This window comes from Nothobranchius furzeri, chromosome 2 (assembly GCF_043380555.1).
Source record: "Nothobranchius furzeri strain GRZ-AD chromosome 2, NfurGRZ-RIMD1, whole genome shotgun sequence".
Taxonomy (NCBI): Eukaryota; Metazoa; Chordata; class Actinopteri; order Cyprinodontiformes; family Nothobranchiidae; genus Nothobranchius; species Nothobranchius furzeri.
The window spans coordinates 68,358,986-68,384,355 of NC_091742.1; the positions used below are offsets into that span (position 1 = coordinate 68,358,986).

Here is a 25,370-nt window from a genome sequence, read left to right on the forward strand (position 1 = left end):
ACAAGACTGAGGGACCTTTTAAAGGCCTTTGCAGGTGTTTTGAGTAAATCAGCTGATTAGAGTGGCAGCAGGTGTCTTCTACTGTATATTCAGCCTTTTCAGAATATTCTAATTTTTTGAGATACCAAATTTGGAGTTTTCATTAGTTGTCACTTATGAATATCAAATTTAAATGTAATGAACATTGGAAATACATTGGTCTGTGTGCATTGCATGAATATAATGTACAAGTTTCACGTTTTGAATGGAATTACTGAAATATTTTCAACCTTTTGATGATATTCTAATTTACTGGCCAGCACCTGTACTACTTATCAAATGAATTCAAAGTTCACTGAACTTACACCCATTTTTTCTCTGCTCTTCTCTTTGTTTCTGGTTCGATTATGTCAATTTGGTGATGTACATTTGTAGTCCTGGACATACTTTCACAGAAAACCTGAAATAACTGGCCCTGATCAATAAGCGCTTCCTTGGCATCGGAATTTTTTTTTTATTCATCATATATGAAATCCATGGCACATAAAATGCAATTTTATAATCCCACTTGTTAAGTCCCATTGACTTTCATTCATTTTTTCGTTCTTCCGTACGTAGATGGGTGTGATTTAGGCTCCCTATTCACTTTATAAACTTTTAGATTTATTTAAAGGTTTACAGAGAAACAGTTTATTATTATTATTATTATTCAAAATTTTTTAAAATACAATCGATCAGTTCGAGTTTCACACATCGGCTTAACGTGGAAGTAGTCCTCTACCCCTATTTCCCGGATTTGCCGCTGATAGAAAATAGACAGAAAAACGCTCAGGTTAGAAAAAGCCACACAGATCTACGTCACACTGTCGCTTAACATTCATAGACTCTATCTTGGCTCACGATGAAGAAGGCTGTTGTTGGTTTAGTGTCCAAGAAACATCAGAGAATGTCTCGACTAGTAGAAGCTGACCGTTAGCATTAGCAACTCAACCACAAAGCAGAAATCCTTCAAGCTTGTGTTATTCGTGGAGATAAAACATGTTGCAGAGCAGTCAGTGGTAGTCATGTAGCCAATCAGACGCCACACACTCCTGGTAACTTCTTCCTGAAACAGGAGCGCCAGAGTTTTTTTCCCCACAGCGATTGACTCAAAACACATTCATTCATACTAGAGACCACTGCAAATGCATTGGTAAAAAAAATGAATGAGAACTTTAACACACGTGTAAAGGAAATAAAACATTTCCAATTCTTCCAAGCTGCAAGGTGCACCTGCAAATTTGAACAAACAACTGAAAAAAATTAAAAGCCATTTAGACTCCCATGGGGCCTGTTTGAGTTATGTCGCATGGGAGCTTAGGGTATAAATCCCAACCACCCAGTTATGGGGTGGTCCCTGTGGTCTTCACCAAACACCCTCCATTGTATGCAGAGTACCAGCAACAGCAGAGAAACATCTGCGGATGGCCTATGAAAACGGTGTGCCATATTGTCTGATGGCCTTGCCTGCTGTGGAATGACATCACTCACTCTGGGTCTCCAGTTTCAACCGTCTCTCAAGTCCATCTCATAGTGGAGAAAGGACTCTATTATCACAGTGAAAGGGGATCAGCTTTTAACACCCCCACCCCACCACCAAATGAGGGGCAGTGATCATGAAGATGGTGCGTTACTATGGGAGGAGAGAGGGAGCGCGCCACTGGGGAATGTGCACCTGCAACTTTTCTCATTTGACACAGTTGGTCTTTTGTAGGGTTGCAACCAGAGGGAGATGTCTGTGAAAAGTTATGGCTCCTGCCCTGTGCCCGACCCCTTCCCCAAAAATCCATCTTTGCACTGACATTGCCAATCCCAAAAGTGGAGTTGTTAAAATCTACATGTTTAAAATATGTTTTAACTCAGCAGATACTACTATTGCTTTATGAGTACTATTACTGAAGAGATAGCACATATAAATACTTTTGGTAATGAGCTGTATGGTCCGAAGGGAACATCCAGGCTTTTAAGAATAGGCTCAAGACCCACCTTTTTAGCTTAGCTTTTAACTGATCACTATTTATCTATAAATACATATTTATCTCTTTTATTATTTTTATCATTTTATCTACATCTTAGTGTTTTTACATGATTATGTTTTCTTTTACTATCTTTATAATCACTTTTTATCATTATTAGCTTTTATTATTTTATATGTTATATATCTTAAATCCTCCAGTGTTTCCTCTGCGGAGCCCTCTGCCTTGGGGCCGGTGGTCAGGGGCGGCGGCAGCCGGGGCGCTCCTCGGGTAGTGCCCGGGCACTGGTGGGGGTTTCTGCCGTACGCCACTGGGCGTCATGGGCCGGTGTCTTGGCTGCTGCCGTGGATCTGTTGCTGCCAGGGCAGATGGCTCAGCTGATGATGTGTCGTTCATTACCTGACCCATCTGAACTCAGCCTATTGTTTCCTCTGGTGTTTACGAGTGTGTGCGTGTGTGTATGCGTGTGTGTGTGTGCATGGACGAGTGTGCGGGTGATTGTGTGTCCACGTTGGAAGTTGGGTGCGGGAGGGGAACTGTAATTTTTAATTGTTTTATACTTGGGGAGGGGGGCTGGGATGGGAATGTGGGATCTATGGGGCCATTTTAATCTGTAAAGCACTTTGAGTTGCATTTTTTGTATGAAAAGTGCTATATAAATAAAGTTGATTTGATTTGATTTGATATGACCACAAAAGGATCTGAATATATTATGCAATTAAAACTGTAAGATCTTTATGGTTTAAAATATTGTTGTTATTTGTATTCATTTTATTCATTATTTAATAATTTAGATATGTTTTGAAAAGGATAATTTGAAACTAAGGGGAAAAATGCGTGCAAGTAAAATACATGATGATAAAATTATGATAAAATACATATAATAATATAAATGTAATTAAATATTTTTTTTCTTTTAAAAATGGTCTTTGAAAAATCTCCGCATTAATTCAAAATACTCTAAAACTATTAATATTGTTGTATTTCCGAAGATGCAGTAAAAATTACATTTTGAGAAAAATATTTATTGAAGCTTAAGAAATGGTAAGTGACGATAAATAAGTTCTTTAAAAACAAAACACCTGGAAACTTTCAAAATAAAAGTCTCGTGCAGATTTTCAGTTCCTTGAAAATGTGATTTACTCATTTAATCAATACATCTGTCTCAAGTAGGAATGAATGCCTTGTAAGTTGTTCATTGGGGGGAAAAGCACAGGTGTGTCTGTTTCAGGAACTAGAAGTGAGCCGCATCAGAGCTGAGCTTCAGACAACAGAGTTTTGGTTGTTTTGTGTGTAACAAAGAATATCTGTTTTAGTTAGATATCTATGAGTATTGCAGAAAATGATTGGCTTGAACAACAAAAAGTTGTATTCACATTTTTATGACAGTTTTAAATTTCTTTCTTCTTCCATCTTGCTTATTTTTTTACACATTTTTCCCCAACAGACAAAACTATAACTTCTATCACTTAAAATGATCACTGATTCAGATTTTAAAAGCAGCACTTAGAAGTTAACTTCTATTCTAAAAAAATCACCGTAAAATATAAGAGTTGATGGGTGTACCTCACATTCAATTTATATATGTTTAAAGACCAGCCACTATGATCATCTTGGATTTTCTCAAAGCCCTTTTCCCATGAACATATTTATAATGATAACCTCTTTGAAACAAAGAGGAATCGTCATTTGTCGGCATTTTTCCTTTAGATTTTATAACTTTAGAATAATCGACAAAACCAGAAAACTCTGACCCCATTTTTATCAGCCGGAATTACAATTTCAGTGGAAAGTTCATGTGGTCAAGATGTGTGTGATCCACGGCCTGAACTGATGACTCATCCCATGGCTAATAGCTATGATGTGTGGCTCAGGGCAAACCATGCCCCCCCCTACCCCTGAGGCTGGATGTAGAGGATTGGAGGCAGATTCTGTTGTGTAGGAGGGCTTAAGAGGAGGAAAGATTAATGAAGGGACATCTGCATGTGTTGTTTACGTGGGTAAATAAATAAATAAACTACAGCCTGTTAGGCAAAAAAAGTTGACCTTGGCATCCTTCCAAACATGAAGGCCACGTTGAACATCCACCATTACTCTCGCTGCTATCCATTCTCCTTGTTTCCTTCCTTTTTATTTTAATGGGAGTACAATTAATAAGGAAATGGACCAGTTTCCCAAAGGAGGCTGGCTTCTCCACAATGGATGCCTTTTCTTTTGTCAATGGTTGTATTGAATTCCTGTAGTAGGCCACCGGGCCATGCCAAGGCCATCTTTCATATCACCCCTCCTACACACTCACTCCATCCTCCTTTCAGTTTCATCTTTCTCTTTTCAAGGTCTCATGGGCGAATCTGTGCCACAGTATTGTTTGAATCCAACTCAAACTTCACTTTGACTCCAAACGCAGACTTCAAAACTCCCAATACTGATTACATCTAAGGTGGAATCAACACTTACTTGACCCTTTTCAACAACAAATGTGCTAATAATTGGACGTGCATTTGCACTGAACCATAATTTTAGGGAAACATTATACTAGATCATTGTTTGTGAATAAAAATGATTTAAATGAATCTTGATAACTTGTCTGTTACATACAGAAAGGAAAATATCAAAACAGATATTATTAACCATTAACACTACTGTGTTCTGGAATTATTCCTAAGCGCCTGCATATTCCTCCTTTTTACTCAGATGCTCCCTTTTTAGCCTGAAAACATAAAGCATTTCATCATGCAATGCAAAATAAAAGCTAATCAAGCTTTAGAATCACATAACAGAGCTCAATGCACGATATACTTCCTATAAGGTCGTCATTAGCAGGATTGTTTTTTCCCTCTGTAGTTAAGGAGCCATTATGTTGATTTCTTCATCAACATACAGTGCTGGTGTGTAGGAGCTGGGGCAAATGGGAGTAGCAGTGGTTTATTTTTTTCTGTTGTGTGACTCGAAGCAACACGTTACAGAAGCTGAAGTCAACACCCGCGGTATCGCAGAGAGCTTCCATTGAAAGAAGATCTGCATGTCTCAGTGTCACACTCCGATGCCAACAACATTAAGACTTAATCAATGACCTTCTTCAGGTGAGCCAGTGTCGGATAGAGTGGTTTCACATGATTAAAAAACAATAAGGTAGGCAGATAAGAGATTGAGGGTTGGTCTTTAATAGGGCTGAACGATTTTAGGAAAAGATTTAATTGCGATTTTTCTAGGAGAAATTGCAATTTCAGTTCAATTCACGATTTTTTTCAAACAGAGGTAAAACACTAGCCTGCCAAGCTATCCTGTATATTAAGTGCAAAGATGGTCTAGATTCTAATCTAGTACAACAAATCATTCCCATTAATATTTACTATCTAACCATACAATAAAAACAGTGTAGCTATTAATATTTTTTTCCCATTATATTTACCCCCCCCCCCCCCCCCCGCACTGGGTGTTGCCACCGCCGTAACACAGGGGGACACCCTGGATGTAAATCAATTGACACAACAGATCCTCGATCAGTCAGAACTGCTAAAAAAACGCAGCTTTGATGGTCACATGACCGTACTGTTTGAAATCGCAATTTCGGTCCAAAAACGATAGATCGTTCAGCCCTAGCTTTAAACCCAGATTGACTTAGCCTTGAGCTACAGTGTAGTTTAAAGGCGAACTAGGCACTTTTGGCTTGCTTTTTGCACCCTTTAGTGTCCGTTTGTAGAACCAAAAGCAAAACCTATCTCCTTGCTGTGTATTTAACACCTTAATCTAACAACTAAAATGTCTCCTTATGTTCCTTAGTGTCTACAGGAGTGATTCATCACTAAGTTTATCAAATCAGCTGTGTTCACATGCAGGAAATGTGTTGGAACCAGACTGCAGCACCAGGTATGTCAGCTCAACAGAGCGTCCCGTCAGTCTGAAGCTGCAAGTGGAATATTCTGACCACAGGGGCGATAGGGGTTGGGTGACCTTTCATTAACCCTGTAAGGGTCATTTTACCAAATACTGGCTCAAGAAAAATGATTTAAAAATATGAAAATATTGCAAAGTATCACTTTAAGCCTCATAATTGTTCTAGCAGTAGCCCTTTAAAAGTCAAAAACATCCCACGTTTGTTTACATGTTGCTTTTACGAAGAAGGCGTTTTTGCAATCTCCAAAAATGGACATAAATAATAAATGATAAACGACCCACACTTGTACAGCGCCTTTCTGAGTCAGGAGACTCTAACACGCTTTACACTACAATACATCTTAGGTCCACAGGGCTCTGCTCTTTGATTTTAATTTATTTTAATTGTGTATGAATTAGGGATATTTCAGTCCTTTTTTTGCTCCCGATCCAAGTTAGAGTCATTTGATTTTGAGTATCTGACAATACCAAGTCCCGATACAATACTTCAGCAAAGCATTAAAATGAAAAGAAAAAAGGAAAATACACCCTAATTGTTTAAGTTCCACTTGTTTAGGGAGAACTGATAAAAATTGTAGTAATATTACGAATATATTTAAAAGTAGCATTGTTGTTCATATTTCAAAGTGTTTACTTCCTTAATTTGTGGATGTATTGAGCCATGCACTTTCCTGTGACATGGCGGGTACATGGCAGGCCCTTTGCGCCATGGCCAGGCGGCTCACTTTTCTCTGAACAACACCTGGAACGGCTACCTTTCACCACCACGGGCAGCTCAGGTGCTGCAGGACAGAGATAAACGCTGATGTCTTGCAGTCTGCCTGCCATTTATTTTTGTTTATTAGCATAGCTTTCAATGTGGGCTAGCGTCATGTTTTTGCCCGAGTTGCTGCTGTCAACTGGGACCATTACTGGAAAACTGTGGAGAATACACAACTTAGGATGAATTAAAAATGTAATGTTTGTTGAATTGTAGGGTTGAACCTAATCTTTTACAACAGATTCCGATCCTTTGAAAATCACACGATTGGGCTTGATTTCTGATCATGTGATCAGATCAGATAGTTTTGAAGATTTAGACATATATATTCATTTAATTAATTCATCCATTCACTCCAAACTTATGGTGAGTTTCCAAGACACGTCAGTTTGTTCAGGCAAAATATTATTGGGACTTCAAAATTAATATTCATTAGTGACGGTGTTTTGCTGAATCCAAAAGATTCATTGATTAATTTATGCATTCACTCCAGGATCTTGGTAAACCTTAAAGACTTGCTTCTATGATAGAATATATCAAATATATTTTAGTGTTTCTTGAAGATACATTCATTTTTTGATTGTTTGGTCATTAAAACATTCTCAAAACCTGTCCATTTTTTTCTTTTCTTAAACTGGTTTTGTGTTTCCTAGAGAATTATTTATTCATTTAATCAGTCGTGATAGTATTTTTTGTTATCTTAAAGACCAGGTTGTTTTGGTTTGGTTGTTCAAAACAATTAATTTGTTAAATTCATTCACTCACTCAAAACAGTTATATATTATAGAATTTTGAATGAGTGAATGGCCTGAACCTTTAATCAACCATTAATCCACTTTCCTGAAATTGTGAATGCAAACTGACCAAACTTAGATAAAAGTAAATCCAATGTGTGGCTGATGGGAATTTAGCCAATTGGCTTTAATTAGCTATATTGTAACAAGTTATCTGTCTTGTTTATGCGTCTAATCACAGATGGAAAAAGAGATAATGCCCCTTTCTGAGAAAACAGAAACATACACAATGAGACAGACAGAGCTATAGATTGGTATAAGCATTATCATCTACCCCCATTCACCCTCCCACACAAATGTATTTGTAGATTAAATGATGTTCCAACATGTGTCTGAAAGGGGGAAAGATTCTAATCAGAATAATTAGCTAAATGTATATGGTACCGCCTCAAGGCACGTAAAAATAAATGCAGTGTTTCAGAAAGAACTCATTATGGGGGTGGATGGGACAGCTCCCCCCCTGACTGTGTAGAGAAACAAAGACCTGATGGTGGAATCTGCGTAGGGGGCCAACTCTCCCACGCTGATAGACCTGCACACAAAGCACAGTGGCGTCTAATACCACAACATGTTATTATCCGCCTGTTCTGGTCACGGTCAATAGCGTGTCATCAAAATGCAAATGCAGCACATACGGAAACATATATTTTACAGGTGAGGGTTTGATTTCACCGCGTGGCTCAGGAAGGGGGGAAAAGTAATTAATTTCCCAATTTGTGCAAAGCGTTGTCTCTCTGTGTGGTGTCTGTTTGCCCTTCCTAGCTCCTCGCTGTCCGCCCACACCCTAAATTACTGCCCGACCCCTGCTGTCACACAGTGTGGGAAACCCTGTGGTATTCTACACCCACCCTTTCTTTTTGGTTTGTTTTTGCTCCATGAGCTTGCTGGTCTGCGGGTTTACTTAGCAGTTCTCTCTCCAGCCCTCACAGACACAACAACCACACACACGCATTAAACAGCCTAATGTAAACTAACATCCACTGCCACTTGACCTTGCTGTCGATATCCGTCCTCATTAAACACCGTCCTGGCGGCTGCAGGTCCACTTTAAATGGCATCATTCAGCGCTGACCAAATTATGGCTTTGCATCCTTTGTCAGTCTAATTCATTTATTTGGAAGATATACACAGGTGGCTGTGGGGACACCAATAAAACATGCAGGGGTATTTAACCCCACCCCAACATTCTCAGTCTTACTGTCATTCATTCCGTCTTGATTTGCAAGTTCTGACAGCAATTTGGCATTGTCAACCAGTTGCAATGGATGCCACGGGCAGCAAAGGCCAATGTTTTATTTCCCATATCAAGCAGGTATTGATTTTTCACTCATTACTGAGGGACATAAAAGAAGAAAGGGTTGTCGAGAGCCAAATGTCACACACAATATATGATGGCGAAAATATTCAAAAGAAAAATAGTTTTCAATTACAAATTAAATTTTTTAAAAGAGACGTATAATACTGCTTTTGTAAAAGAAATCAAATTAGCATTCAGAATGGAGCGATTGCTGCTGATCTACTGACAGCTGTGACGGCCACCCTTGGGGTATACTTGTGAGACTTAAGTTCTTTTTTTATGACACCTGCAACACTATTATCTAGTTTAAGGGAGATTTTTGTGGCTCATGGGAAAAACAGGATCCATTCTGCAGAAATAAGGATAAATAGAAAATCTGTTAAAGGATTTAACCAAAGGCTACTGTTTCTTTTAAGAACATCACAAAAACATCTGTCTCTCACTGCATTTACATGTGCATCTAAGTCGATCTAGGTTGATCTGAAGTCATAAACTGGGATTCTTTATCCTGGTTTACATGTACAGTTGCTGCTGGTGGCTACAGAGAAGATGGGACAGGGCGTTCTCCGTAGCAGGACCAAGACTGTGGAACGCACCTCCCCTATCTGTTAGGCTCTCTCCTTCAGTAGCAGTTTTTAAGGCTAGGCTTTTAACTCTGTAGGCTGAATGTTGTTGATCTTTGCGTGATTTTATTTAGTTTTTTTATTGTTTTTGTTGATTTTCTCTGTTTTAATTTGTTTCTGTGCAGCACTTTGGTGGCATGCCAAATGCCTGTAAGGGTCTCTGTAAATAAAGGTTAATGATGGTGGTACGTTAGAAAACCGAACCCTCAAATGAAATTTGTTCCTCTCCGGTACAGTAGGTGGGGACAAGCGCCCTCTTGTGTCGCATTCTTCCAGTTAGCTTATAGAAACACAAATAGTAAACAAACGCTGGTTCGGTTAAAAGACCCGAAGCAATAACAACAACGCTGCGGCAGTTTATTTGGTGCGTACTGTGCTGTTTGATGGTGTTACACATGTTACTTTGTGGAGATGATATTATCAGAAGACTGCTTATGCTGTTTCATCACTTCCTGACATAACGGGTATCAGCTCGACTGAGTCGTTACGTGCAGATGAAGTTGTGTTCCTACTGCATTATCAGCTTGACTAGAACCAGTTCAACTTAGGCAAGACTAACGCGTTTACATGCATTTCAAAAGATGACATCAGTCTATTTAGGCAATAGTTGGGTTTTCTGATGCACATGTAAACACATTGTTTCTGAAATGTGTGGTTTTAAAGTAAAAGTCTACCAATCATAGGAAAATGAGTGATATCAATGTAGATTTTTATAAATAAGGCAGCTGATGGGTGACCGATTTGTTTATTTTTGACCCAAGATAGGTGAAAAAAATCTGTTTTGAAAAAGTAGTAGTAGAGTTTGATAGGTAATAAATAGTAAATAGTAAGAAAAGAGTCCAAATTATTCTAAATTTGACCTGAAACACGGCATTTGGGCTGGACGATAATTAAACTAAAAGTCTCCCTTTATTCTTCTTATGCCTATTGACCAACTTTTATTCTTTTTAATTAGCAAAATTCCACCTAATAAAACTGGCCACCAAATCAATCCATAAACCTTTTTTTTATATCTTTATAAGTCCAGAATTTTAAAAAATAAACCTTTTGAAAATAACTTTCTCAAGCCCCACAATCAGTAAGTGGGTTTTCTAGAGTTTTACCAAGGCAGACTGGGTAGTCGCTCTGCTTACGACAAGATGGCATCGCCACTCAGATGGCCATATGCTCTTCATTACTAAACTAAATGATAGTTTATTATTACATATGGTGCCATATTTTCAAGCCAGGGAGGATCAAGCCTTAAGTGGTTTCACCATTCATTACAGTATATAATTTCCTCCACATTTCTACTTCCTTGTCCAAAGCCTGATCTATAGGGAATTAGATGTGCCAACCTGGCCAATCTGCACTAAAGACGTTGACAAGATAAACTCCCAAATGAGGGTGAAAGTACGAGTTTTTATCCATCGAGAATCAGGATGTCAAGCCTGCTTTTGTAGCTTATAGTTTTCCTCCACCCACTCACGCTACACATCAAAATATACAACACCTGCTGTCTTCTTTTTGAAGAGTTGACTGCAGTTGATTTGTTCTGTTTACTTTATACCAAAGCGAAACAGCGCGACTGTAATCATCTCCTCACTTCATTTCAATAAAACACACGCAGAGTCGGAAGATATTTCCTATATCTAATTTCTCTTCCTAATGCATATATAATTGTCCATGCCCCGGAGTGCTGTATCTGCCCGTGCATTATGCCTCCGTGAATGAATGATTGACATCCACCCACTCCAAAAAGCCCACTTTATTTCCAAGGTATTGAGAGGCCTCACAACAAAAACAGTACATGCCTCAGTAGGTTCTACAAAGAACTTTCAGCTGCTTTGAAATATGAGCCTGAATAAATCAGTTGTTTAATTAATTAAGCAAATTAGGCAAATCCAGGGATGCCTTGGCGGATGGAGTCGGTGCCCTTCCACTAGAAGATTAATTAAGTGGATCGGGAAGGCGAACAGAAACGTTATGCTGTTGTTTAGTCCTGTTCCTCTGTCCTTTACCTGAGATTGTTCCCACCTAAACCATGCAGATACATCTGCAGTACATCTGGCTTCTCAAAGCCCTCCCACCATATTGGATATCTGCTTCCAGGCTTGATGTATGTGCTTCTATCTGACCATGAAAAATGCACGTCAGACGTCACGCTTTCTTCTCTCGGACTGTTTCTTCAACCATCATCCATTACAGCGGTAGCGTCTTCCATTCCGAGGGGTGGTATTAAGCGGAATGAATATAAAATCCTTCCTGGAGCATTTTGCATGCGAAGAAACACATGATTAATGTGCCGCTCAGGCATGTCCGGAGTGTCTGAGGCATTGCTTTTTGCATTGTTATTCTCCGTAACCAAAACAATGACGGTGATGCGTTTTACTTATTTTTCGACTCAGTGGCAACATCTGTGATGGAACTTTTTATTAATCTTCCAAGAGCTGCACTTACACACACAGAAGCACATACACAAACATAGTTGTGTGTGTTTGTCTGTTTTGTTTTAGCAACGTATCTCATGAATCACTGAACAGATTTCAATGAAACTTTTAGAAAGTGCTCACTGGATGTAAACTTACATCTGATCAACTTTTGCAGTCAACACATTTCAAGATGGCTGCCACAGACATATGACCTAGACAAAGACAAAAATGGCTATAACTCAATCAATTATGCAGAAGTTGGCGTGGGATTTGCTGTTCAGGTGGCTGACAGTCATCCCCAACACGTAATCTAACCACTAACTGATGGTAAAGCTTCTTCGTTTCAGATGTCTTAACCCTGTTTGTTAGCTAAATAAATCAACAAAGCTCAAAGTCTTTACTGCAAGTGATTAAAATTTGGATTCAGCCCAATTCAATATGGCAAAAACAGCAAACTGACCTTCAAAACATACAAGTTATTATAACTTGCTCAATTTTACAGATATCTACAGTTTAAAAATTGCAATCTTTGGTTGCCAACAGTTAGTCAATGACTTTCAATATCAGCCAAGCCTGTTAATTAGCAAAATACCAAGGGTTCAGTAAAGCTCTCAGGATGTCGTGTAATACAACTAACTTATTTCTGAAGGTAATGCTATGCGAAACAACCTTAGAAAACACACATGTAGCGATAGCTAGTCCACTTGACAAACACTGAGCTAACGTTTGGCATTTCAGCTGCTGAGTCATTCATTACTGAAAGATCATGCAAGAATTTGCGATGTTGGGGCAGCAGTAGCTCATTAGGTTGTCCTGGTTGTCCGCGGGCAGTCCAGTAATCGGACGGTTGGAGAACGCTGCTGTTGAGTCATGTAATGACTCTCATATATTAGTTTCACCTTTTAAGTTGATTTACTGAAATAAATGAACTTTTGCACCAATATATCACAATACAGGGGAGACTATACCATATATTGCTATTCTAAAAGCCAATCGATATTTGTAATTTAAGACCGAATTTAATTAGAAAACTTTGAAAAGACCAGACGCTTTCATGACACATCTAATGCTATCGTGAGATGTCGTTGTTCCATCAGAAAGAAGGCGGTAAAAACTGCTGCCACCTAGCAGCCGAAGTTTGAATTGCACCACACAATAGAAATACAGTAAACATTTGCATGTTAATTCTCATTAAAAAAATCAATAAACTTCTTTTAAACATCAATTCAGTATCATAACATAAAGCTTTGTGATATTGAATATATCAGTGTTTTCTTACATTCCTAACACTCTCTTTTCAAACTTGGGATGATCTCATGAACGCCGGTGAGTTCAGAGAGGACCAAATTAAATTCCTCCGAGTAATACATGGCCTTTTAATTACACCCATTATTTGTTTTGGTGCTGTAAGATGTGTCAAGAAACATTTCAAAGTGCCAGATTAGAAACCAAAAGTCTGGTGTTATCTTCTATTGCGACCATTAACCTTACCATTATGAGCATGTTTGTATATTTCTGAATCTGCTGTAATTAGCAAATATTGAAGTTTGGACTAAAATTAATAACTGCCACTCGCCATGGACATGGTGTCCTTGATTAAGTACAGACAAAAGGTACTACAGATACAGAAGTAGGCCAGAATCCCCCAGACTACACCACTCTTCCTGTTGAATCACACACAATGACAATGTGGTGAATATTCTCCCTAAAGCTTCCCCAGCTGCACAACACTTCTCAGCCAACATCTGTCCCCGTCTGCTTATAGCGCCGAGGTTGGGTTGGGTGTCAAATCGCTTTTCCTAATAAAGATTCCACATTATTTACAATGTGACAACCACTTAATCTCTCACAAAATGCTCAGTTGTGGTTTCTTCGGGGCGTTTGTTACGTTCCAGGCTTGCAGAAAAACCACAGGAACTCGATGGTCTGTCAGTTTGATGTCATCAATCCGTTTGGAATAAATAAAAGATGGATAATCAAGGATGTGGAATGACTGATTTATAGGACTGTGACATTGTTTTCACATGTTTGTGACAGATCATTTATGCACTCGGTGCTGATAATTCCCCAAATGGCATTTAAGGCTGATCATTGTCCCGGCCCTGCTAAAAACAACAACATTCTGGAAAGCCAAGTTATGTCTAGCCCTCTTTAGACAATTATGTCAGATTTAATTTAAATGGGCTAAAATGTGCAAAAATCCTATCTTTGGTCTTTAAAATAATCTAGTTGTCACAGGCTTTTCAGCTACGGCTCACAGCTCTCTGAGGTACTTTCTGTTGAGCCGAATCTGGTTATCCTAGTGTCTGGCAGGTTTCCAGACAACTTACCACTAATATTCACAATTCTAATTAAGAAATGCTTAATTTCTTCAGTTCTACTAGAACAAGTGTATATTAGTATCTCTCATTTAATATGTATGTACATTGTGTTTAAAGTGGTTTAGCTTAAAGACCTTGCACTTGTTGTGGTTGTTAACCCTAACCCTAACCCTAATCAAGTCACAGATTATATCCATTTATGGTGGTGTTCAAACCTGAATAAAAGGCCTCTGCAGAGCTTGATAACCTGCTACGCTGGTATTTAACTAATTGAATCTGGTGTGTTGGTGCAGGTCAACAACTAAAACATACTGGCTAGCTGCCATCAAGGACCGGGGTTGGACACCCCCGATCTTGTCCTTGCTTTCTCAGTTCAGTCAGATCCTATTGTTGCCATACTCAATGTTAAAACCAGTAACTACTTTTCTTCCAATTCCTCTCAGAAAAAAAAGTTAGGAGCCTGAGAAGGTAGTGTTGGATAGTGAACTAGCCAGGCCTTCTGCCTCACATGCAAACCTGCCGTTAGCTTTTTATTTCAAAGTTAAAGGTATAGCGGAGTATCTTTTTCTTCTGGGCGGAACATCTGAACCATTGGTCTGCATAACTGTCAATCATTCTGATGAACCATTCATGCAAGGGTAGTTTTCACTTTCTGAGCAAAGTGAAGGTTGGGCTCCCCACAGACGCTGCTGGTTTTTGCTTGACAAGTAAGCTAAAATCGGAATGATATTTGGAGAAATTAATCTCGACTACTGCTAGAAGAAGTTAGCTGCGAGGTTGGCAGCTACTTGTAAGCAGAGCGTGCACATGGATAATTGAGTGTTCTCTTTTATGTGCATTTTTTTTCAAAATGTGAAGAGGGCGGAATCTTGATGTGACCTTTGACCCAGCTCTCACCCTGGATTCTCATGTCAGTTATTTTGTTCGCTCTTCCTTCTTCCATCTCAGGAACATTGCTAAGCTGAGTCCCATTCTGTCCCGCTCTGAACTTGAGACAGTTATCCACACCTTCATCTCCTCACACTTAGACTACTGTAACTCTCTTTTCACGTGTCTGAGCAGAACCTCCCTGAACCGTCTACAGGTGGTTCAGAATGACTGTGCTCGGCTTCTGACCAAGTCCTCCAAATACACCCACATCACCCCGCTTCTCCTCCAGCTTCACTGGCTGCCAGTCAACTTCAGGGTTCATTTCAAGATCCTGGTTCTGGTCTATAGGGCCTTACATGGACAAGCACCATCTTACATTGGTGATCTTCTTAGTCCCCACACCCCCAGCAGGTCCCTGAGGTCCAGTGATCAAAGCCTGCTGGTTGTGCTGCGCACCAGGCTAAAGACCAAAGGTGACAGATCATTTGCTGCTGTGGCCCCCAGACTCTGGAACTCTCTCCCCCTGAGCCTGAGATCAGTGGACTCAGTGGTCTCCTTCAAAAAGCAGCTGAAAACTCACCTGTTCAGGCTGGCTTTTGCATGACCTTCTTCACCCCTCTATTCTGCTCTCCCCACCTATTCCACCTTCCTCAGGATCCACTGATTTCCCTCTTATCTATTCACTCTCACTCTTTCTTTACATTTTTTAATCACAATTATCTGTTTTTTGCTCATTTTAAATATGTTTTTAATAAGTTTCTAAATTATTTTTGATATTTTTACATTTTTTGTTTTTGTGAAGCGCCTCGTGATTTTTATCTTGAGAGGCGCTATAGAAACGATATTTTCTTCTTATTCTTTCCTGAAATTCAGAAACGTCTCTCGCCATGCTGCAAAATCATGCAAACTCTGGTGAATTGTTGCAAATGTTCATTTTTAAATACTATTATCTTAAACCGGAGTGATGGATATCAGATCCTGTGGTAGCCTTTCCATGGCTGTTTGTGTTTTTAACTATTGGAAAGATTTCAAAACAATGGTCTTTATCTTTTCTTTTGAAATTAGGAAAAAAGTTCAAAGGAGTTCACTCTGTCCATCCATCTCACACAACTGATGAAGAGCTCCAAGCAACAGATGGGAAAGGAGAAAGCTGGCCTGCTTTGTGTTTGGTATAACAAGAGAAAACACTGCACTGTTTCTGGAATGTAATAAAAAAAAAGACTTTAATCTGCAGAAACAGAAAAAACAGACACAAAACGTGTGCTTTTTCTTTTATACCTTAAAACCAGAAACAAAACTTTGGCTGTTTTCAGATCAACAAAAGATGCGTTCTATAGATTATTGTGACTTTTGCTGTTTGAAGTTGACGGTAATTCGTTGTTTGCAGTCACAAACAAAAGAAAAGAATGAAAATGTTTGTGGATAGGTTTTCCTTTTTCTTTTTACATTTTCGTGACAGCAGGAAATAAACAAATTGGGCCTTTTCAGCCACCAAAACGTAATATGACTCTAACTCTAACTGGTAACTGTGTGTTGTGTGGTAAATGCTAATGATTAGTCTGTATACTACATGACTGTTTGAAAATCTTTAGTATTTTGCAGGACCTCATTTTGCTGTCGATTTCTTTCCCACACAACACAAGGAAGTCAAAAACTTGGCCACCAAGCATCAGAATAAATTTGCATAGCCAAATAATTTCCAACGGCAATGTCAATGGTGGCGAATGACTAACAGATAGTTTGAACCTTTTCTCACAGTCCTATCTAAATGGATGCCTTGGCTATAAATTTGTTTTGTGAATCTTTACATCAAACCCAATGGACTGATCAAAATGAACTAGTAAGGCATACACACAACGAATAATGAAACTGTAACTGAGTGAAATAAATTACTTTTATCATGCTAGAATAAACGCAGACAACTATCAACACGCACTGGCCAATTTATGAATGTATAACTTTTTTCACAGAATTTGAAAAAAGTTTTAAACACATTTAAACATTAACCAACTGAAATGTTCCACATGATCAGTCACAGCCAGTGTGTTTTGCTCTCCATCTGCCATCTTAACGTGCAATGGCTTAAACATTAAACACTGCAAGATGATTTGATTGTTTAGAGCAAAATTAAAATAAACCCCTTATGTGATCTTTTCCCAGCCCTAGTGGTAATATCATAATCCTCAAAAAGTGTTTGTAGCCTACAGCCACCATCATCACTATTTGAACCCACCAGGTTTGCTGGAACTCTAAAGAGATTCAAACAGACGAAAAAAAATAATAATAATGAAAAATATTTTTCAATATTCACAAACTCAATATTTTACTAAGCTTCAGTTCTAATCAGAACTAATAATGTTTTCATTTCAAAACTTTTCTTAAACAAGAAAAGATTTCAATCGGGCCAGACTTAGTTTTAAATTATGCAGGTTCCTGTTCTGCAGAACATCAAACCGCAACCTCAAACATTCATACTAAAGCAACACAAAGCAATCACACAAACACCCATGATCCAAAAAAGGCAAGAAGTTGTAACTCCATCTTCAACAGTTTTTACATGTGAAACTGCTCAACAGATGAGAGATTAATGTTCTTTTGAACTGAAGTAATGTTGGCGCTGTCCTTACGTCATGTGGAGTTTCATCCCAAACTTTAGTCCACGCATAAAAGAACGACCTCTGGCTGTGTGAGTTCCTAAAGGCAGTGTTTTCAGTATGTCTTTTTTTTTTTTTTTTTTTTTTACAGTTTATGCCGTTATTGTCCATGATAGCACCCCTTTTAACAAGGAAAAACACTAAATATAAATTATGGATTTTTCTTTACTTTTTTATGGTGGTGGGGGTGAAGTTAAAAGAGCTTTATGCATGTCAATCCAGTAATAGAATATTTATTTTGGTGTGTGTGTGAGTGTGCTTTTTTTTGTACTGGTTTATGGTGTGCTTTTCCTCAGCAGAGCATGGGGAGGTGGTGCCTATCTCCAACAGTCAATGGACATAAGGAAAGGGACACTCTGGACAGGCTGCTAGTACATTATAGGGACACAAAGACAAACATCCACTCACACCTGGTCCGTGATTAACCTAACCCATGCTTTTGGTCTGTGGGAGGAAACTGGATTACCCGCAGAAACCCCACATATGCACAGAGAGATTATGCTAACTCTGTGCAGAAAAGCCACAGCTGGCGTTCAAACCAGCAACCTTCTCCCTGCAAGGCAACAGTGTTACCAACTGCGTGGCTCTGCATGAAACAAATCATAAAAATCCTATGAACGATCTCTGTGTTCTTCTTTTAAACATTAAATCTTTTGATCAGAGTATCATTAAACTACTCTATTTTACATTATTCTATATTTAATTCCCTCAGTGTTATAAAATCTTGTAACATCTCATTTTTTACTCAACTCCACTCTCTAAAAAAGATGCATGGCAAAGTGCTGACTTGACCCTTTTTCTATTAAAGGCCTTAAAGAAGAACTACTGATGCCAGAGAATTTTACTGTCAGTAGCGCTGCGTGGTGAACCCTCCACCAGGCTCAAGAGGTATTACCTCACAAAAACAATTCAATTAGCTCCAAATCTCTCATTAATGGTTTTAGCCATATCAAATTAACATTTTATGGGCTATTGCCCCACTCCCTAAACCGCTGCCTCACACACACGTACACCCCAAAAACACACACACTAACACCACTGACGTTTTTTTAAATCAGAATTTAAATGACTTAATTTACTTTTCTCTGAAACAATTCAAAGAAAAAGGTTAAAGACTCTGAAAATATCTTCAGATTTCAATGCATAATGTCTTCTTTTACTATATTTTTCATAACACTTAAACGTGTATGCTACAAATTTGATGAAAAGGGAAAAAGAGACAGTAAGGAGGAAGAGGGACTGTTCTAAAAATACACACAGAAATGAAAAAAACAAAACAAAGAAAGATAGAAAACAGCAGAAGTGTTGACAAAAAAGTTTCTTAAAAGTCGGCAGAGAAAAAAAACTGCTAATTAGTCAGAGAAAGATGATGAAAACAAGACAAAGTCAGAGGCTTTTATCACAGTTCGCTGACAGGACCTGGTGCATAAACAACAAAAAAGATGATTCTGACACGGCTTCAAACTCCACCAATCAAGAAAAATGCAAAGAGGTAGGTTTCGTGCCCATGTGTGCACAGCCACATAGACACAATCTGAGATTAGATTTAATGAGCCAGACTCACCCAGCGCGGCTGGTGCAAAGAGGCTGGCGAGGACAAGCAGGCGTGCGGTCCACATGGCCTCCTTCTCTCACCGCCCGCTGCTCAAAGTCCCAGATGAGCTCAGTACTAAGTCTTTAGCTGGCAAATGCCCCAATTGGTTGCTTCCTTTATGGCACAATTCCCTCCACTGCGCCACTCTTCCCGCAAGGCCCAAAGTCGTGGTGCTCTGATCCCCGATGCTTCCCGATAACTGTCAAGACAATACAAGAATCATAACAAATATGTTAGCTGAACAGAAAGTTGGGGGAATTACACACATTGCAAGCCCTCCTTAACAGGAACAATGAGAGTGTTGCTGTTAGAACAACAACAGATGGATGCACCATGGCTTTATCATCCACGCGCACGGTCCTTATGTCAACGTGGGTTTCAAGTTGCCATCAAGTGGCACGGTGCGTGTTGCTCCATCTCCAGTCAGCCTGGGCTCACACCGAGTGTGATCAACCAGACGGGGAGCCGATGTGAATCACAAAATGTATTTTGTTGTTTTTTTTTGTTGTTGTTCTTTGCTCACCAGAGTGTTAACTCCACCCTCCCTATCCCCACCGACAAATCACTCCCACGGAGAAACAAAGAGGGAGAGATGAGGCAGCTCAGGAGGACAAATACACAAGTGTAAAGTAAATATATATTTTGTGCAGAATGGGCTCGAGGCTCATGTGTGTTATCCTGCAAGGCCTGATGGTAATTGACATAAGAAATGCAGAGGTATTTTCTGTTTTCCTGCAGGCAATAGCCATAACTGCACAGTCTCAAGTGCTTGCACCTGTGAATGTTTGTGCACATCTCCAGAGCTTTCATCCCTGTAAAGAAAACATTTACATTAACCAGATCATCTCCTTGACCTCATTAAAAAGGGCACACCTTTGAGCTCTCAACACTGAATGAAATCACTGCTTTTCATGCAAAAGCAGGAGCTGCAAACATCGTTCGAGATGGCGATTCTGCTGTAATAGCACTTATGTGCATAAAAACCTCAAGCGTGAAAGTGTGCAACAGCGAGTCAAAGTGGGATACATACATAGTTAGCAAAACCACGGTTAAGGGTGGATAAGCATTTTATGTTCTGATGAGATTCATGAGATAATCCCAGTAAACGCGTATCATGATATTAAGGTTAAGTCAGCTTTCGTGATTAGGCCATCCGAGCCCTTCTATTATCCATAATCAGCCATGATCTGCTGCACACACATAATCTCTGCAAAATGATACAAGCCAAAGACTGCACACAATGCTGTTATCCTCTGCAAGGGCTTTATCGCTGCACATTAGGGAACCCATACTGCATTTTATATTGCAGTAACCTAATTTCTTAGAAGACACTCTACAAGCAAAAGGTCAGAAATTCAACAACATAGCACTTGGGAAGCTAAATGACACACACACACTTTATCAGATTTTTCCACCCATCCATCCCAGTGCAGTACTCTTCCCTAGGGTTCTCTACTGAGCAGTGATAGTGACATTTACCACGTCTTGGAATCTAGTCCTTAATCCCAGTTCAAAAGTTCAAGATTAGAGTAATCAGGTTGTTTTTACCATGATTTATGAGTACAATGAAACACGGAATGCCCGCAAACAATTGGACATTACAGATCAATCTGCTCATCAGCAAGACATCCTCCGGCAAACATTTGTTGAAGCCATTTTAGTCATACTTAGATTTTGTGGTATGTGCAGTGGATGACAGTTACTAACTCACCAAATTGTAGCTTGACATTTGTTAAATTGACAGAGTTTTACTCATTTTTGTGTTTTCTGAGGTCAGTTATTTTTGGTGACCATCCTGAATTGAACTGACAACCAAAGACGATCAGTTGGAAGGGTAAAGGGCTATTTTCTGTACAATGGGCCATGCATACCATGAAGGTCTGGGAAAGTTGAAGTTCTGGTGGTGGAAACGGGCGTGTCTCCATTACACCAGGCTAGCCTGAAAGGACCACTTTCTGGGTCACTTCAGGAACCACCCAACCAAGTACCTGAACTGAGGTATGTACTTGGGAATGGCCCTGTAGCTTTGGTGGGCAGGACTTGTGATTAACTCATTGGTTGTACGTAGAAGGGAAAATACATCGGCAGACATTGTCAAACAACTAGCACTTGTAAAAATGGAGGAGTTGATAGATGAGCAGCATTGACGGGTGCTTTAAAACTATTGCTTCTAAACTTCCAAAGACAAAAGATGCGTCAGAAGTCTCCCCACAACACCGTAACTCACGGTGCACTATGGTCTCCTACAGAGCAACGTAAAACACGGCACTTCTTCCAGTCATTAAACGCAACATTTTGCATCGCACAGCCGCTCTTCCCATCCCCTGAATGAATTAAATTAAGGCGTATGTTGACAGAGTAAAACATCTTTATTGTTATTAATATCCGTGGACGCCTTTTGGTGTTCCCTTCCCAAATGGTGCGATATGCTGACATCTTAGGAAACTCCTGAAATAGTCAGTTTTGTATGGAGACGCAAAGGCTGAGAGGATTGAGTCAATAGAAAAAACAACTGTTAAGTAGAGTGACTCCATCCATTTTCATCTGATTATCCAGGGTTGGGTCACGGAGGCAGCAGTCTAAGCAGAGAGGCCAAGAATTCCCTCTCCCCAGCCACTTGGACCAGCTCTTTCGGGGGAATCCCAAGGCGTCCTGGTTCTTCCTTTAGACCTCCTACTGGTTGAACATGTCCGAAAAGAGGCATCCAGGAGGCATCCTAACCCTAGCCCAAGCCACCTCAACTGGCTCTTCTTGAGGACTGACTATAAATAATATTTAGTAGACGTACAGGACACAAAAACTGTAATCCAGAAGGGCTTATTTGATCAAATACAGTTTTCTAAATATAAAGCTAGGGCAGTTGTACTAAACCAAAAGTTGCATGTGACAGCAAACTATATCCTGTTACTTTATCATCATATATTTTAAACAGCAACATTTTCCATCAATGATGGCTTGTTAAAGGCACACTAGACAGTTTTGCTTGCTTTTAGCAACCCCTGGTGTCTGTTTAGTAGAACTGAAAGCAAAACTTTACTCCTCCTTGAGCATTTGTCTTTTTAACACTTTAAGTTAACTGCTGAAATGTCTCGCCAGCCTGCCTTATTTTCTACAGGAGCAGTTCACCACTCTGAAGTTGCAAATGTGGTACTCAGGCCACAGGCGGCAGTGGGGTCTGAGTGACATTCCATTAACCCTGTTAAAAGTCAATTTAGCACATACTGGCTCAAGAAAATGGTTAAAAAATATGAAAAAAGTTGCAAAGTATGGCTTTAAAATACAATAAAGAAAAGAGAATACATAAAGTGTACGGAATGAGACCAATTCCAAACCATGCAGATAACAAGCATGCTGTGAATATATCTCACTGCAAAAAGGATCAAATTGTAGCTACTTGCACAGGTGCAACTTAAGATATGATCACATAAAATAAAAAAATATAAAAAACATTATCAGAGTACTTAATTTGCTTAACCTGAAAAAATATGGGAAAAATGTGTGGGCTTAGATACTGAAACTGCAATCTTTCGCCAAAAGAAACATCATAAAATACATATTTATGAGGACGGCTTGGACCTAGTTCAACAGAAACAAGGGGAGGAAAGAAAAAAAAAAAACAACCAAGAGACACAGCGTTAGTCCAGTACTGCCAAGATGTCTTGTATTCCAGAAGGAGTCTTATGATACATAACGCCGCTGACGTTTCAAGGGTACTCTTTCAGAGGGGGATTTAGGATGACTCCTTTAGATAAGTTGGCCAACGTTTAGCAGACCTCGCAACAACTGCAGCGTCTGTTCTCTGCCACATCAAGGAGACTTCTTCATTACGGCTGCTATGCTTCTTTGCAACTTTTTCTCACTAATCAGCAGTGTTGTTTTGTTATTTGAGCAATGTGCCAAAAGGGGTCCAGATGATACGTGACAGTTCTAATTAAGAGAAGTTGTTCTAATCTAATGTCGTTTAAGGACAGATGTGGCTGATGAGGGGATAAAATGTTGCTATCATGTGGCTGAAAGACAAAAGTTGGTAATATGTGTTGTCAGGAAAAAAAATTGAAGTGATTTTTGTTTCTATTTAAAGGGGTAAGAAGGAAATGTGTATAAATGTGGTAAAATATATACGAACAGAAGCTAGGATGTCAATCATGCAGTAAGGTGCTCCAAAATTTTGTAATTTTAGTCAAACAAGGTTTAAAAATGTCTAAAGTTTGTTTTTGTTATTACCAACCAACTCCAACAGACATCCCTTAAATCATCTTATTTGCTTCCAACATGTTAATCTAACATGCAATAAACCAAGAAGTTAAATATCCAAAAGAAAAAAATAAAACTAAACTGAAATGTGATGACTTTGCTGTACAACATGTGTATTTTAATTTCTCTCTTTGTAAGAAGAGACAGAAACAAATGGGGAGGCAGCGGCAATTTGGCCCGATTGTAAAAAAGGTCTTCAACTCATTTGTGCAAGACAGATAGCCAGATGTCAAATACAGTATAACAATTGTTTTACATCCTCTTTAATGTACAATTTACACATTTAAAAATTGAAATACACAACCGGTAGTTAGATATTCTCACCGTTTAACAGCTAAAAAGTACTTCTGGTCCTAAACGGTAAACAAAGCTGAATTTGTAACAGATACAGAACTGTTTTAAAGGAGCCCAGCATCAAATAAAAATGTAACCTGTTCTTTTTTATTAAAAGCAATGTCAAATTTGTTGTAAATTTTGCTTCCAATGACATAGAATGTTTTGTAAGGTTTCAATATGGAATAAATCCTTTCTGCGGGCCTTGTTGAAATGAATTTTGTTTCTGGTTGCTTATTTATTTATTTATTTATTTTACAAAATTTCTGCCCAGCACTAGACCACGGTTCCTGTCTTGGCTCCTGTGCTCCCAATTTGTTCAAGAATAAGAGCTTAATGTTAATTTAAAAATATGACTAGGTTAGGGTCGTGCATTTCTGATCTGTGGCCAAAATGAAATCAATTGTGATACACTGCATACAATCGGATTATGATAAATGATAAATGACCCACACTTGTATAGTGCCTCTCAGAGTAAGGACTCCAAAGTGCTTTACACTACAGTGTATCATTCATCCATTCACACACATATTCACACACTGATGGTGATGAGCTACAATGTAGCCACAGCTGCCCTGGGGCGCACTGACAGAGGCGAGGCTGCCGAGCACAGGCGCCACCGGTCCCTCCGACCACCACCAGCAGCAGGCAAGGTGGGTTAAGTGTCTTGCCCAAGGACACAAAAGCAGAATTCTCTATCCAGAGCCAGGATCGAACCTGCAACCTTTCGATTACTGGACATCCCGCTCAACCTGTTGAGCTACTGCTGCCCCAGATTATGTTAATGATGTGTGAGCATGATGATTTGATATGATTTGTTAATGAATTTGTGTAAATTAAATGCGTGCAATAAATCAAGAAAATAAGTTGCATATCAAACATATTTTAAAATGAATGGGTAACGCTTCCTTTTACAGTCACCTAATTACCAAGTACCTACATGGTAATTACATAGTAAGTTAACGTGTATAGTTACAGTTATTGCCACGTAACTCAGGTTCAATTCTACCTTTTTATTTTATTAATCATTCTCATTTAAGACTGCATTACTCAATAATTACACTTCATTTCAACTATACACTTTAATTACACAGTAATACGCTTTAATTTACTATGTGGATACCATGTAAGTAATTAGAAATTAGGGGATTGTAAAAGGAAGCGTTACCAATGAATGTTTAAAAATACAATTTTAAAACTCAAAAATAACCAGTCCAAGTGAGCTAAATAATTAATTCTTGACATCGACAAATTATTGTACAAAGCTAAGCTGCATAAAAAAATTTAAATTGATTATAGTAAATTAAACTAAAGACATTTTTCAGGTCATATATTTTTAACTATTGATCTTTAGTGCTTTGTGGTTTCAGTTTTATTTTTTTAAATTAAACCATTTTTGGTGAGAAAATAAAACATTTTTTATTTATTATGAAGATCAAAAAGTAAATTAACTGAGCCTAATCTGAAACATTGCTTCTGATTTCCATATTAAATTTGTGTAAATCATTGCACAAGCTGCACATATATATATATATATATATATATATATATATATATATATATATATA

General features: G+C 38.8%; 1 protein-coding gene across 19 annotated transcripts in view; it reads right to left on the bottom strand.

Moving 5' to 3' along the window:
- The window catches only part of LOC107377409 (adhesion G protein-coupled receptor L3), a 410,636-nt gene that overhangs the window by 287,257 nt on the left and 98,009 nt on the right, over positions 1–25,370 (bottom strand). For all 19 annotated transcript variants that reach the window (XM_070547650.1, XM_070547654.1, XM_070547651.1 and 16 more), the window contains one exon: positions 19,186–19,414. In XM_070547650.1, the coding sequence (XP_070403751.1) occupies positions 19,186–19,240 (55 nt within the window). In that variant the 5' untranslated portion in view covers positions 19,241–19,414. The remainder of the gene's footprint in view (positions 1–19,185; positions 19,415–25,370) is intronic.